At 45.0% G+C, this 14,173-nt stretch overlaps 1 protein-coding gene across 4 annotated transcripts in view; it reads left to right on the forward strand.

The window, feature by feature from the left end:
- dennd5b (DENN/MADD domain containing 5B) overlaps nucleotides 1–14,173 on the forward strand; it is an 82,690-nt gene that overhangs the window by 25,182 nt on the left and 43,335 nt on the right. For all 4 annotated transcript variants that reach the window (XM_068586065.1, XM_068586061.1, XM_068586062.1 and 1 more), the window contains 2 exons: nucleotides 3,399–4,086; nucleotides 8,472–8,659. In XM_068586065.1, coding sequence (XP_068442166.1) covers nucleotides 3,399–4,086; nucleotides 8,472–8,659 — 876 coding nt within the window. The remainder of the gene's footprint in view (nucleotides 1–3,398; nucleotides 4,087–8,471; nucleotides 8,660–14,173) is intronic.

Here is a 14,173-nt window from a genome sequence, read left to right on the forward strand (position 1 = left end):
CACTGTAGAATGATCATACTTTGTTCTGTCTTTTTTAAATGTGAGGCAGGTCTTCACTGCTGGTGTAGCTACAGCAGCCCGATACTGTCCTTTACCTGTCCAGGACTAAAAATGACAAAAAATGAACAGATGACTTCTGTTATAGACACTTGTGGTGTAAATCCAAATACAGATATTTTTGTGAAATATAAGAAACCCTCATAGTTTTATGTTCGACCCTTAGTGATAACGTCTGTGTGGCGAGAGCTAACTATTGTGCATGACTGGGTGATGGAAAATAGAATTAAGGGGAAACCGTGTGTGTGCATGCGTGTGTGTCATTTTTCCACTTGCCCTGGCGTCAGCACTGCTAAATAATTCAGCCATGCTTATCACCTTACGTCGGCATGGAAACGGGCAATTATGCAGCGTAACCCAACACTGAGTGAGACTGCGAGCTAACAAGGACAACAAACCGAGAAACATTCTGCATCTTTTCTCCCTCCATCACCCACTCATCCCATCACCCTCTTCTGCCTTGTACTCACACTTCTTCTCATGTCAGTAAAGCCTGTGATTATTGTTTTCAGTCAATTTTTTTTACTCATGTTTCACTGTATTTCATCAGCATCCTTTGAGAGATTTGGAGCATGTTTCTCAGACTGCTCTGTCACACTGCTCCCCTTATTTCACTTTTGTATGAGAGGTGAAACTAGATAACAGAACTGAAAAATGTGGACGTAGCGGTAACTATGTCAGAGACAGACTGGTTGTGGAGGAGAGATGAACCTTCAGTTCTGATCAGTGAGACGTGTGTGTGTGTGTGTGTGTGTGTGTGTGTGTGTGTCTGTGTGTCTGTGTGTCTGTGCGTGCGCGTGTTATCTAGCAAAATATATAACTTATAGATGTGTGTGTATATATAAAAAGCCATGATTAGGGATAAATAGCCCCCTTTCTTTAAACTGTACCCAGGCCTTTTGGATAAAAGTGTCTCACAAGCTGCTTTTCTTCTGGTGCGTGTGTGTGTATGGTCTGTTAAAACAAAATGGCTGCGTTTCCCATATTCGATCGTTCTTAAGGACTTAAGAAGGCTCAAAAGAAGGGTTCGCTAAGAAGCAGCGCTAAGATACGAGTGTTTCCCAGATGCGTTCTTAACTGCCTTCTTAAGATCTCGCCAAAGAAGCTTCCTAAGACGCTCTTAGTGGGAGCTGTTCACCGCCGTGGTGATGAAACTAAATCAATCGATGCCAGGTTAATCGATCACCCACCACTTTATCAGCGCATAAATCACGCACAACACCCTGTGATCCCCACACACTGGTGCAATTACGGTAAGCGCGCGTGTGTGTGTGCCATCCACGACACCAATCACCCGGGGGATCTCAGCCATGGCATGAAATTCACGGTGGACCTGGCGGACCTCGTCCCGTGTGGTGGGCATTCTGATGTGTGTGCGGGCATGACGCAGGAGGATCGGTGTCACGGCCGCCACACTCCGTGAAACCGATCTCCACACGGGGAAGCCGGTACTTGGACAGCCCGGTCCGACAGCACAGGGCGACGCTGTTTGTTAGCAGCGAGATTCTGCTGTATTGCAGTCGTGGTGTCTCTCACGCGTGACTTCAGCAACGCCTTTAAACATGGAGGCTCTCTTGATGAGGTTCAGCAGAGTTCAGTTACACCTGTCAGTTTCCCTGATATCTGTGAAATACCACAGGGTTGTTGATGTTTTTATAGCTAATGTAAACTCATATGCAGATGCAGAATGTGTGTGAAAACGTTATGAGTGATAGTAATGCTGATTCATTTTATTTATGTAGCTAAAGGAACACAGGGGAAATTCTTTATTTTTATATCGATCGTTATTTATTTTTGTATGCTATTATTTTTCTTGCGTCAGTGTCCTGTAGCTGTGAGCGCACATTCCTCATTACGCATGGTTTTAGTATTCCTTTGAATGTCAGATATAACTTTCCCTGACGCGGCTGCAGTGAGCGTTTGTCGCTAAGAAGGCTGTTAAGAGTGGGTCAGACTGATCTTACGTTTCGTTCTTAGTGAAAGAGCGTCTTTAGCTAAGAACGACTCTGGGAAACGTGTCGTTCTTTCACAGCGCTCTTAGAGCGCTCCTAAGACGCTCTTAGCGCTTAAGAGCGTCTTAACGAATCTGGGAAACGCGGCCAATGTTTATAAATGGGTAGAAATTGGCTACTAAAAAGGTCAGAACTTTGATTAATGTATGTGTTTGTTCTGTCAGCAGACTCTGAAGCTCACGTAAGTGTGTGCATTGACAGATTACGTTTGTGTGTTGGCACGGAGCAGTTCTTGTCTCCCGTTAGTTCCTGTTGAGCTTTCAGCAGCCAAATAAACATAATGTGGCTAATAAGTCTGATTTATAGCAGGCTGCTGCTGACTACATGTTTATATCAGCAGTTTATATGGATCTGACTCAGAGTTTGGCTGTGATTCACATTATCAATATCCGTCACAATACTATTTAAAACTTGTGAATATTGCTTTAGAAAGTGTCTAAATGGTATTTCTAGTTCTCCGACCATTCACAGCTGCACAATCCCAAATTACACATTCTTTGTCCTTGATGTTCTTGAATCAATGGGCCAATCTTTCTACTAGTACTGGGATCAGCTGTGCTTGTTCATTGTTTCTTTTCCAGATTTCATCTGTGGCGGAAATAGCCTTAAAAATGCAACTTTAATCATAAATAAAATATTAGTAAATCTTTAATGATATGTTTATAGCTAGATCACCATAAAACAATGTTTAAAAGGACTTTGAAACAAATTTCCTCCTTATAGTCCACCGTGGCTCTGTTTCAGTCAAGATGGCATAAACAACAACAAAAAATATTCATCCTGTATCACCTAACTTTAATGGATCATAACATCTTCTATAGAGTTTTTGAACCACAACAAAGGACAAAATGTGGCCCCGAACCGATTAGGTAAGGCTTGTTTTTAGCCCAGTTATTGATCACGTGAGGCCCAGACTGGTTAACACGAGTGAGGAGTCATCAATCGGTGACACTATAAAACAAGTTTTTTTAAATTTTTATTGCTAATCACCACAAACGAGAGAGGTTGTGTCCAATATTGTCCGCGGAAAGACGGGCAGATACATGCACACTTCTAATTAAGTTATTCACTCTATGTGGATTTGTCTCTTTGTAATTACCCTCAGCTGTTAAACACTGAATATCTTTAAAATATTTGTAGTTTAAAGCCTCTCTGTGTAGGCTTTTAAATCCTAACTTTGATAGTATCAGAAAAGTCTGTGTGGTGGATGCTCCTCGGGTAGTATCATCAGGGTTTCATAAGCACAAACATGTGCCATTAGACTGATTTCACTGACAGTTGACAAAATCCTGTGTTGACGTGACTGACTCCTGTCCCCTCCCCGTGCAGTTGTGTATGCCGAAAGGCCTATCGTTCAGGACTCAGGCGGACCAGCGCGACCCGAAGTTCCACTCCTTCATCATCACAAAGGAGGACGGTTCTCGGACCTACGGCTTCGTCCACACATTCTACGAGGAGGTGACCAGCCCACAGATCTGCTCCGCCATGCAGACCCTCTACCGGATGCACAACGCTCAGAGCGCCACCGCCAATACGCCTTCCTCCTCCTCTGCCTCCTCCTCCTCCAGCATGGACTCCCTGGCCAGCAGTTTGGATGAGGTCGACCCCCCCACATGCTTGTCGTCCTCGTCCCGCCGGGCGGGCGGCTACGACTCATCACGGGACACCCTCTATGTGTCCAAGGCCCTGTGCCTGATTACGCCCATGCCTTTCATGCACGCTTGCCGCCGTTTCCTGTCACAGTTGCACAGGGCTGTGACGTCAGCGGACACCCCCCCGCTGCCGCTGGAGAGCTACGTTCACAACATCCTGTACGAAGTTCCGCTGCCGGCTCCGGGACGCTCGCTCAAGTTCCACGGCGTGTACGAGCCCATCGTGTGCCAGAGGCCCGGCTTAGGGGAGCTGCAGCTGGCCGATTTCCCCCTCTCAGAGGCCTTCAGTCTGCTGGGAGTGGAGAACCTGGTCCAGGTGTTCACCTGCACCCTGCTTGAGATGCAGATTCTCCTGTACTCGCATGGTAGGGATGCTTGTAATTAAAGTGAGCATATTTTAGCACCGTCAGACATTGTTGTACACGCACAATGTTAACTGAGATTTGATTATGTTACTTAGTTTGGATTAACGTATTGTCCCTGTTTTATCAGGAGTAAAAACATTGTTTCCTTTAAGTCTTAGTTTACAAATATCAAACGGTGTAAATATGAAGACATGCAGACAGAGTTTTGGTGATAAAGGACATGAATAAGAGACACCGTTTACTGGAATAGTTTGTCAACAAGTCACTTATTTCTTTTACAGTGACAAATTGCCTCAGGGGTCTTTACAATGTATACAACATCCTCTGTGGCGTAGATAAGGACTTTACGAAGTGAAAAGAGGAAAAAACCTCAGAAAGTTACTGAGAAGGGTTCCTTCAACCAGGATGGACAGATTGTTATAGTTATTTTAAGAACGGGGTTCCCAAATCATCTACTATGACTGTATAGAGACATTCTGAACAGAACTGTTCGTACTTTGTTTTCTGGGAAACAGACTCACACATTCCTGAATTATGGGGAAAATTCTTAATTTATGTGAAAGTAACCTTTGTTTCTCCTTAAAGGGTTTTATAAAATAATAATCTAAAGTATCTAATCTATTTCCAACAATAGATGCAGGGGATGGAAGGGTTCACTTCAGGGCAAAGATGGAGAACGCTCCCTGGATGTTAATGAGATGCTGCCCCAACCATTTATTACACACTTATCGGCTGTGACACGGATAGGAAGTAACAGGCGAGCCACTCCAATCATGGGACACAGTGGGGCTGCTGCATGCTGTAATGTCTTTGTATGGGAATCATTGTAGTTAATTTATATTCCTGGCAGGAAGACAACAATGTGAAAATGCTGATGGAAGCTGCTCTTATTTATCGGAGCCTAAATGATGTCAAACCAAAATGTCTTACTTACTGCCACTGGTCACTATGTGGTATGTGTTTCATGCTTTGGGCTGGGCCGACAGTTCTGATGGAGGGACACGTCACGCTATATACCATGTATTTGTTTCTGTCTCTTTCCTGTTTCAATATGACGTTGCCCCCGAGCACAAAACCAGATCCACAGAGAAACGGTTTTCTCAGTTGGGTGTGGTAGAACTTGACTGGCCTGCACCTAAACCTCTGGGAAACCACGTTAGAGCCAAGCCTCCAGGCCTTCAAAAGAAAATAAGCCATCGCATCTCGTCTTCTGGCTATCTTGTTGTTTTTTTTGCAACCAGGAACAGCAAGACATCTTTAGGCAATCAAAATGTACCAATTGACTTTCATGATCTAAAAACTTAGTGTGAACTAGTTAAAGTTTAAAGGCGAAAACAGGCCGTGGTACAACGTGGTAGAGACCTGGTAATCACATGGCAGCCACGCCCTAAAGCAAACCCTGCTTCATAGTCTGTTTGACTCTAAATGGGACCATCATTCACTAAATATAATGGCCATTAATATAAAGAATTCAAGTTTAAGACCCTTCTGCATTGGCTTCTCTTTTCAGAACAGGAGGTTGGACGTTAGTATAAACCTGATTATAATTGTTGCAGACTGCGTGTGGATCATGCTGAGCAGCAATACTCGTGTGGAACCAAATCCCTGCATCCAGGTTCCACAATCTGATGGAAAGCCAGGAGGGTTCCTGCAGGACTTCCTTTAGTGGAGGTGTCTTTTTAATGTGCCATTCTGCTCAAATAATACAAACCTTTCTTGTCAAGTCAGTTGACCAAAGGTTGACCACAGTTTTCAAACAGGAAAGGATTGTAAATGATTTATTGTTTCTTTGATTCGCTCTGGGGTGAAATGCTCCCCTAACCCTCTTTCATTTAGATTTATTTCCCATTTTTCCTCCACACGGTGACTCTCTGAAGTGTACCAATTCTGCATTTTGAAAAGCACCTGATGTATGGTCTTCACCACAGACTACGTGCGTCTTCCCTTGTGAGACTTGAGGCCTGTGTTCACCAGTCCCTGATGCAGCATTACAGTTTCACAATGACTCAGTGTGCCGTCCTGTTTCTCAGCATCCCTCAGCCCTGTTTCTGCTAGGGCTTTCTGCTGGGGCTTTCTGCAGTTCTATGCGTTGCCATATCAGATTTGTTCCCTTTGCAAATGATTACATACTTCCTCACCTATTGCAGGCGCTTGGTTCTTGTCATATCTCTTTGGTGATGCTGAAAATGTTGTGTAAGACAAATTGGCCCTTTTTGAAAGGAACACCCCGAGGAAGAAAAATGTATAGTTCAACTCGGTTCAAGAGAAGAGGAGGGGGAAATATGACGTGTGACACTTTTGGAGACACGACAGGTTATAACAGCAAAGTGTTAATGAAAGCACCTGGGATGCTGATGTTAGGCTAATCCTGGTGTAGTTTGAGCCTGAGAGGGATAGGGTAGAAGTGGGTTTAATGTAACAAGAAAAAAATAAACCAAAGTTTCAGTCAGACTCCTTCGGTGTCTTTCCCAAAGAGGGGTGTGTGTAGGAGAAACCTTAGAACCTGTTCAGACTCGAGAGAAAGCAGAAACACTTGAACATGCAGCACACACACACAAACAGAGCGTTGTGGGGGAAGTAGAAAGTAGAAATACTTTCTTTGTTGCATGGATGTAACAATTTGTGGGTCAAGAGAAATGGAAATTGTCATTAGTTATGCTGGTAGTCATAAACCAAAAGTAAGGGCGAACGTTGTTCTAAGAAATGCATAGGTCAGATCTTTAAAATGGCTTCGTCCCACACAAACATGTTCGAAAATGAGCATCGACACGACGCAGAGGACCCAGAAGACGTCATACTTTTAGGTGAAATCACAGAGGGGGAAAAGGAAGTGATTCCTTCGATCCATTGAAAATGCGCAAACTGTACATTTGTGCATTTTTAACCCTGATCATGTTAGCGTGATGCATGGAGTATTTGACCCACTTTATTAAAATCTGTATTAGAAGAGCTTTCATTCATTCAAAGTCAAACAGCTACAGTTGTGCGAGTCTTAAAGACACGTACAGTCTCACACACATGTTCTCTTGTCGAAAAGTGAACCACTGGAGTAGCTGCTTCTCCTCGGGCTCCTGCTGTTGAATGTAAACCTTTGTAGTTGCTCTGTGGTTAAGGCACCAGTGAGTTTGATGCATTTCTAATGAAAGCGCACAGATTCCATATGTGCACGCACAGATAGGATGACCCTGAATGAGACAGAACAAAAAGGTAATGAGAGATCGGGAGTATAACTCCCATCATGTTTTATTCTACCACTTCTTTTTTCTTCTTTCCTCGAGGACATGCAGGCTTTTCACTCTAGCCACCGAATCACATCTGATGAAACTGTTGAATACAAAAGCCAGGCAACCACTGGCCTTAATTTGATTTAGGGGATAGAGGCCATATGAACGTGAAGATGTGATTGAAAAGAATCCATCAGAATGTAATTCGTACTGTGTTTAACCCAAAACTCCCTTTCAGATTCAATTTGAATTGCCTGATAAAAAACTCTCTTCTCACATATAATACATATACAAACTCTGTCCAAGTAAACCTCTTACTCTCTTTCCCTATACCCTCTGCTAAGTTGTAGATTGCGTTGTGCAACACAATTATCCTCGCGCTCCAGGAGTTTATTGAAAACGTGTAACTAACTTACTTTATACAGTATATCAAATGGCCTATACATAGTAATCTGAATTATTCCTTTTTTATGCTACATTTCAAAAGTGGAAAAATTAAGTAATTCCTGTGTAATTATAAAAAAAAATTTCAGTGCAACTTGTATTTAAAGACAAATACGGTGAAGTTCGAATTTACATTTTTTAATAGTTTTCTTGTCAGCAAAATTCATTAGCAGAGCCAAACCGATAAATGTATCCCACTAATTTTCTTATTCTCTTGTTTTATTATTAGTGAGCCACATTGTTGCAGTGGGTGACATGTTAGCTAAATTACCATGAACACACACAGAAAAATACTGCAGCACCAAATGCATATTATTCCATGGCCTGAAATAGTCCCCAACAAATTCACCTTTTCCTCCTGTTTGGGTAACGTTTGACAGAAACTACAATGACCAGCTCTTAGAATTTTAGTAAATTAATTACATGGAGAGTTTTAAAGAAGGAGACAGTTGACAGCGGATCTCTGGCAGTGTAGTGCAAGAACAGCAAAGCATTGAATAACAATAATACTTAACATGGAAAATGAAAATATAGATCTTTAATCACTCGCTCATTTCTGTGCAGCTTTAAAACCCTTTAAAATGTATAATTGCTCACCCATTCTTTTTCTCGACCGGAGCACAGGGATATAGTGCTTCTTCCTACATGTTCTGTCAGATTTGTGTTACATTCTTGTAGATTCTCCCCTTATATCCCGATGATCCTTTCTCCTCTCAGACTACCAGCGGTTGATGATCGCGGCCGAGGGCATCACCACCCTGCTGTTTCCCTTCCAGTGGCAGCATGTCTATGTTCCTATCCTACCAGCCTCTCTCCTCCACTTCCTGGACGCTCCTGTTCCCTACCTGATGGGCCTGCAGTCCAAAGAGGGCGCGGACCGCTCCAAGCTCGAGCTTCCCCAGGAGGTAGGCCATATGCATTGTTAGCTCCAGGCCTTGTGTGAACCTTCGGATTGGGCTTTTTTCTGGGGTTAGAGTTAGCCCAGGGCTAAGACGAGCTAGTGCTTTTTGTTATTTTAGACATGTTTTTTGTTATCATAGTCTATTCATCTTGACTTGTAGAAATGTCTTCAGTTTGTTCTCATCACCTCTCACTCCCTCTCCCACTCTTACATCCTCTCACTCAGGGGCACATGGATCACAGAAAGAAATCTGATGTACACATACAGAAAGAAAAAAAGGCATTACACTAACAATACTCATAAAGGTATCAATACAAGTACATCATTAGAGGAAATATGAGGATAATACTGTTTATCCCAGGTTCTCGTCCAAGGCGATGCCCCAAAATGTTTTCCTCGGAATATATTCAGTTTTCCGAGGAAAACACAAAATCTTCACATTTAGGAAACCAAAAACAGCACCTTCCGAAAAAAACACTTCAGCGACCAATCGACCACCAAAATAGTTGCTAACCACCCTTTTGTCGATCAGGAGACTGATTGATAGATAGATACAAAGATAATTACTTTATTGATCCAGAAAAGGCAAATTCAGGGTCCAAGTAGCTCAAGACATCACACAACATAATCATACATACACACACTATTAAAAAAGATTGTCCAAAGAAAAATAAAAAAAAACAACTTGGGTGAGAAGGAGTCAAGGTTGGGGTGGAGGGACGGGGGGTGTTGTGCAGAGGGCCAGCATAGCCAGTGGCCAGTAGGATTGTTGTGCAGGGGGCTAACATCGCCAGTAGATGGTGAACCCCGTGTATAAATTGTGAGTGAGTGGGTTGGGGGCTGTGCATATTTGAGGGGGAGGAGACTATGCAGAGAAGTCAAACACAGCACCTTTTGATAGACTTTGACAGATTGTACAGTTGTATGGCTCTTGGGATGCTTATCGGTTTGCGTGGCAGCGAGCGCAGTCTGCAGCTGATCACACTCTTCTGTTGACTGATTGTACCATAGAGTGGATGTTTTTTTTTGTCCATGATGGTGAGCAGTTTGGTGAGGGTCCTTTTGTCGGCGACTGAAGTGATGCACTCCAGTTTAGCACCGACCACAGAGCCAGCTTTCTTCACCAGCCTTCGAGGAAGCACGAAGAAGAAGGATGCAGGCCAACTGCCCTGCATCCACTGCCCTGCAAATGCCCTGCATCCTTCTTCTTCGTGCTTCCTCCCCAGCACACCACCGCATAGAAGAGGACGCTGGCGACGACAGACTGGTAAAACATCTCGAGGAGTTTGCTGCAGGCGTTGAATGACCGCAGCCTCCTCAGAAAGTACAGCCGGCTCTGCCTTTTCTTGTAGATTGAGTTTGTGTTGGCAGACCAGTCCAGTTTATTATTCAGAATTACCCCAAGGCATTTGTATGTGCCTGCCACCTCCACATTGACCCAGTCAATGGAGACTGGTAGCATAGTTGGTTTAGACTTGCGGAAATCCACCACCATTTCTTTGGTCTGAGCGGTGTTGAGTCGTAGGTGGTTGAGTTCGCACCATTGCAAAAAGTCCTCCACCAGGTTCCCGTACTCCCCCTCCTGGCCATCCCTGATACACCCCACAATTGCAGTGTCAGCCGAGAACTTCTGCATGTGGCAGGACTTTCTATTGTAGCAGAAGTCAGAAGTGTACAGGGTAAACAGAGTAGAAGAGAGCACAGTTCCCTGTGGTGCTCCGGTGCTGCAGACAGGTGGTCTGCAGTGGGGGTGCGGTGACTATTTGTTCCCCGAAGTGTCTGTAATCGGTGGCTGATGGCTGGAGAAAGAGGTCTGGGACGCCATTGATGGTGGGGGTAGGGTGTGCTAGGGATGTGTGTGGGAGGGGGTGGAGGTGCAAGATGGCCATTGTTACGCCCAGCCTAGGAGTGCCAGAGCATAGCACAAGGTCGGGTCTCCCCACCTCCCAAATGAGGACCAATGCTGCAGAGTCATGAACAATGATGTTTATTTTGTTCAGGTGTCAACAATTCTTCAGGGTGAGCCCGGCCCAAAATAACAAACAAAACAATCTACGCAAGTCAGCTGTCTTCCCTAGATCATAACGGAACCAAAAGAAAGTGCAAAGCGCTTACCTAACTCCCTATTGAAAAACAAGAGAAAACAGGATGAAACAAAAAGGGCTTCTCACCCCTACCGACACCCGTTGTAACCCCACCACCCACAAATCAGTGCTGTGCAGCATGGGCTGGTTGGGAGCTGGATAAAGAGCGCCGGCCACTACAGGTTTCCTCTTATGTGCTCTGTCCTATCACCTGCAAGGGAAAGAGACCAGCAAAACATCATAGCACCCGCCTCAGGCAGGGAGGTGAACAACAATAAGGGGAGGATTTACTCTCACTCATAACAGCCATGCACTACAGAGGCAGCTCCTGGAGAGGGGTGGGCAGACATAGCCGTAGGACAGTCAAATCTGTTGTAGAATTGGTTTAACTGATTGGCCCTCTCCAGGCCTCCCTCCACACTGCGGCCGCTCTTCTTTATGCCAGTCATCGTCTTGATCCCCTCCCATACTTCTCGCACACTGTTCTTTTGCAGCTTCCGCTCTACTTGCAGCTCTATAAATTGTTAACGATAAAATACTGCCATATATTGTATTGTGATACGTGGATGAAGCAAGTGCAGTGCTTCATCCACGTGTCAGACAGCTGTTGATATAGTGTACGGAGCAGAGCGGCATGTCTCTAGTATTGAGGTCCCATCCTTTATGGTGAGATGAAGTTCCACTCAGTAAAAAGCAAAAAGGGATTTATAACGTGAGTGGGATGTGTTCAAATGTAATCTTGTAAAATGTATTTTTTGTGAGAAACATGTAGGAGATGTTATCATTTCATTTTAACTGATAACTGATATTTTCCTCTGACAATAATCATAGCATGAAAATGTCATATTGTGACATCTCTACCTGGGACTGGATTTAATGCCTGTGATTGCGGTTTCCTAGCTCAGTTAAGGTTTGGTGTACCAGGCTAGCCCACAAGTACTGTACGTGTGTGCATGCACAAGCTGTAGTGAGCGCTCATTACTGCTGACAATACACTCCAAGGCCAACGCGAGACTACTAGGCTCCTGTTCAGACATACAGGAAATTGAAAAAAAACACCCCTCCATTCAAAACACACACACAATCGGTGAGGGAATTACCTATTGTTCGTCTACAAATACACCTCAAGGCGAAGTGGATTTCGGTCTCTCATTCTTCTTTATTTCAGCCATTGTCAGTGCATTTACATGATGGTATTCATTCGAATCATGCTTTAGTCGGACTATGCTCTCTTTCGGGGCAACTGCTATTGGCTGCGTTTCACAGATTCGATCGTTCTTAAGGATTTAAGAAGGCTCGAAAGTAGGGTTCGCTAAGAAGGAGCACTAAGATACGAGTGTTTCCCAGATGCGTTCTTAACTGCCTTCTTAAGATCTCGCCAAAGAAGCTCTTAGTGGGAGCTGTCCAGCGCCGTGGTGATGAAACTAAACCAATCGATGCCAGGTTAATCGATCACCCACCACTTTATCAGCGCATAAATCACACACAACACGCTGTGGTCCCCACACACAGGTGCAATTGCGCTACGGGCGCTTGTGTGTGTGCCATCCACGACACTAATCACCCGGGGGATCTCAGCCATGGCATGAAATCCACGGTGGACCTGGCGGACCTCATCCCGTGTCGTGGGCATTCTGATGTGTGTCCGGGCATGACGCAGGAGGATCGGTGTCACGGCTGCCACACTTCGTGAAACCGATGTACCGTCCCCCACCACCTCCAGGAAGCTCCCCACTGCGTAAAAACGCAGGCTGAGGACAACATTGCAGCGGGTTGGCCTCTGGATGAGTGGTGACACTAGCGTGACGAGGCGTTGGATCTCCACACGGGGAAGCCGGTACTTGGACTGTACAGCCCTGTCAGACAGCACATTAAGTGGGGAGAAGTGCTGACGCACATATGCATTTATGTAAACTTTCTGGCTTCGCGCACGGCGACGCTGTTGGTTAGCAGCGAGATTCTGCTGTATTGCAACCGTGGTGTCTCTCACGCGTGGACTTCAGCAACGCCTTTAGACGTGGAGCCTCTCTTGATGAGGTTCCAGCCGAGTTCAGTTCCACCTGTCAGTTTCCCTGATATCTGTGAAATATCACAGGGTTGTTGATGTTTTTATAGCTAACGTAAACTCATATGCAGATGCAGAATGTGTGTGAAAACGTAATGAGTGATAGTAATGCTGATTCATTTTATTTATGAAGCTACAGGAACACAGGGGAAATTCTTTATTTTTATATCGTTATTTTTCTTTTTATGCTATTATTTTTCTTGCGTCAGTGTTCTGCAGCTGTGGGCGCACATTCATCATTACGCATGGTTTTAGTATTCCTTTGAGTGTCAGATATAACTTTCCCTGTTGTGGCTGCAGTGAGCGTTTAGTCGCTAAGAAGGCTGTTAAGAGTGGGTCAGACTGATCTTACGTTTGCTTCTTAGTGAAAGAGCGTCTTAAGCTAAGAACGACTCTGGGAAACACGTCATTCTTTTACAGCGCTCTTAGAGCGCTCCTAAGACGCTCATAGCGCTAAGAGCGTCTTAACGAATCTGGGAAACGCTGCCAATCCTAATATACATGGCAGTGAATAAATCGAATCATTGGCCGAAAGCATATCATATCCGATACGATAGGTGGCGCTGTTTTCATTACATGTCGTGGTGATACAGCCATCTCCGCTTGACCTCTTCATTCTTCGTAATGGAGAGAACCCCGCTACCTTCGGTGATTGTCGGGGAGCTAGCGGAGAGCAAACGGGGAACTAGCAGCAGCGGCGCTAGCTAGCTACAGCAGGGAGCTAGCCGGGACACCCACCGAAGGTAGTATTAGCTCGTAACTCGACTTTTACGTTTGTTTATTTCTGCCGACCGTGACAACTTATAGTCTCTTTCGACTTCCGGGTCACGACCTGGGAGGGAGGAGAGGCGGGGTCTTGAACATGCGCAAAGGCGCATAGTCCAGTTCCGGGATGTCCGAATTATCAATCGAGTTGGATCGAGTTATCCAGAGGTGTTCATCGGATCATAGTCAGATCGCAGTTATTCGAACAAAGGTGTTTACATGAACGGGATAATTCGATTTTAGTCCGACTAAGCCAGTAATTCGAAGGCGTGTGACCGCACTGTGTGAGGAGGTGACTGCACTAGATCTAGACCAGCATTGCGCCTGATGCATGGTAACGATTAATGTTTGTGTGTGTGTGTTCATGTGTCAAAGCAAGATAAGGCCTTAACAAAGCGGCACATCTCGGCTCTCCGGCTTCCGGCTACGCTCACATCCCGCTGACTCCCGGTGCTCGTTAATCCGGCTCACATTCCGTATGGGATGATAATTATCCCAGCCAGCGCAGGAGTACCCTCGAGGCCTGTCTCCACCCTCGCCTCCCTCAACCCCCACACCTTTCACCCGCTCAGACAGGCGAATCTCCCTGTATTGCTGAATGAAC

This window comes from Clinocottus analis, unplaced genomic scaffold, assembly GCF_023055335.1.
Source record: "Clinocottus analis isolate CAN_PGR_092001 unplaced genomic scaffold, fCliAna1.0.p SCAF_20, whole genome shotgun sequence".
Taxonomy (NCBI): domain Eukaryota; kingdom Metazoa; phylum Chordata; class Actinopteri; order Perciformes; family Cottidae; genus Clinocottus; species Clinocottus analis.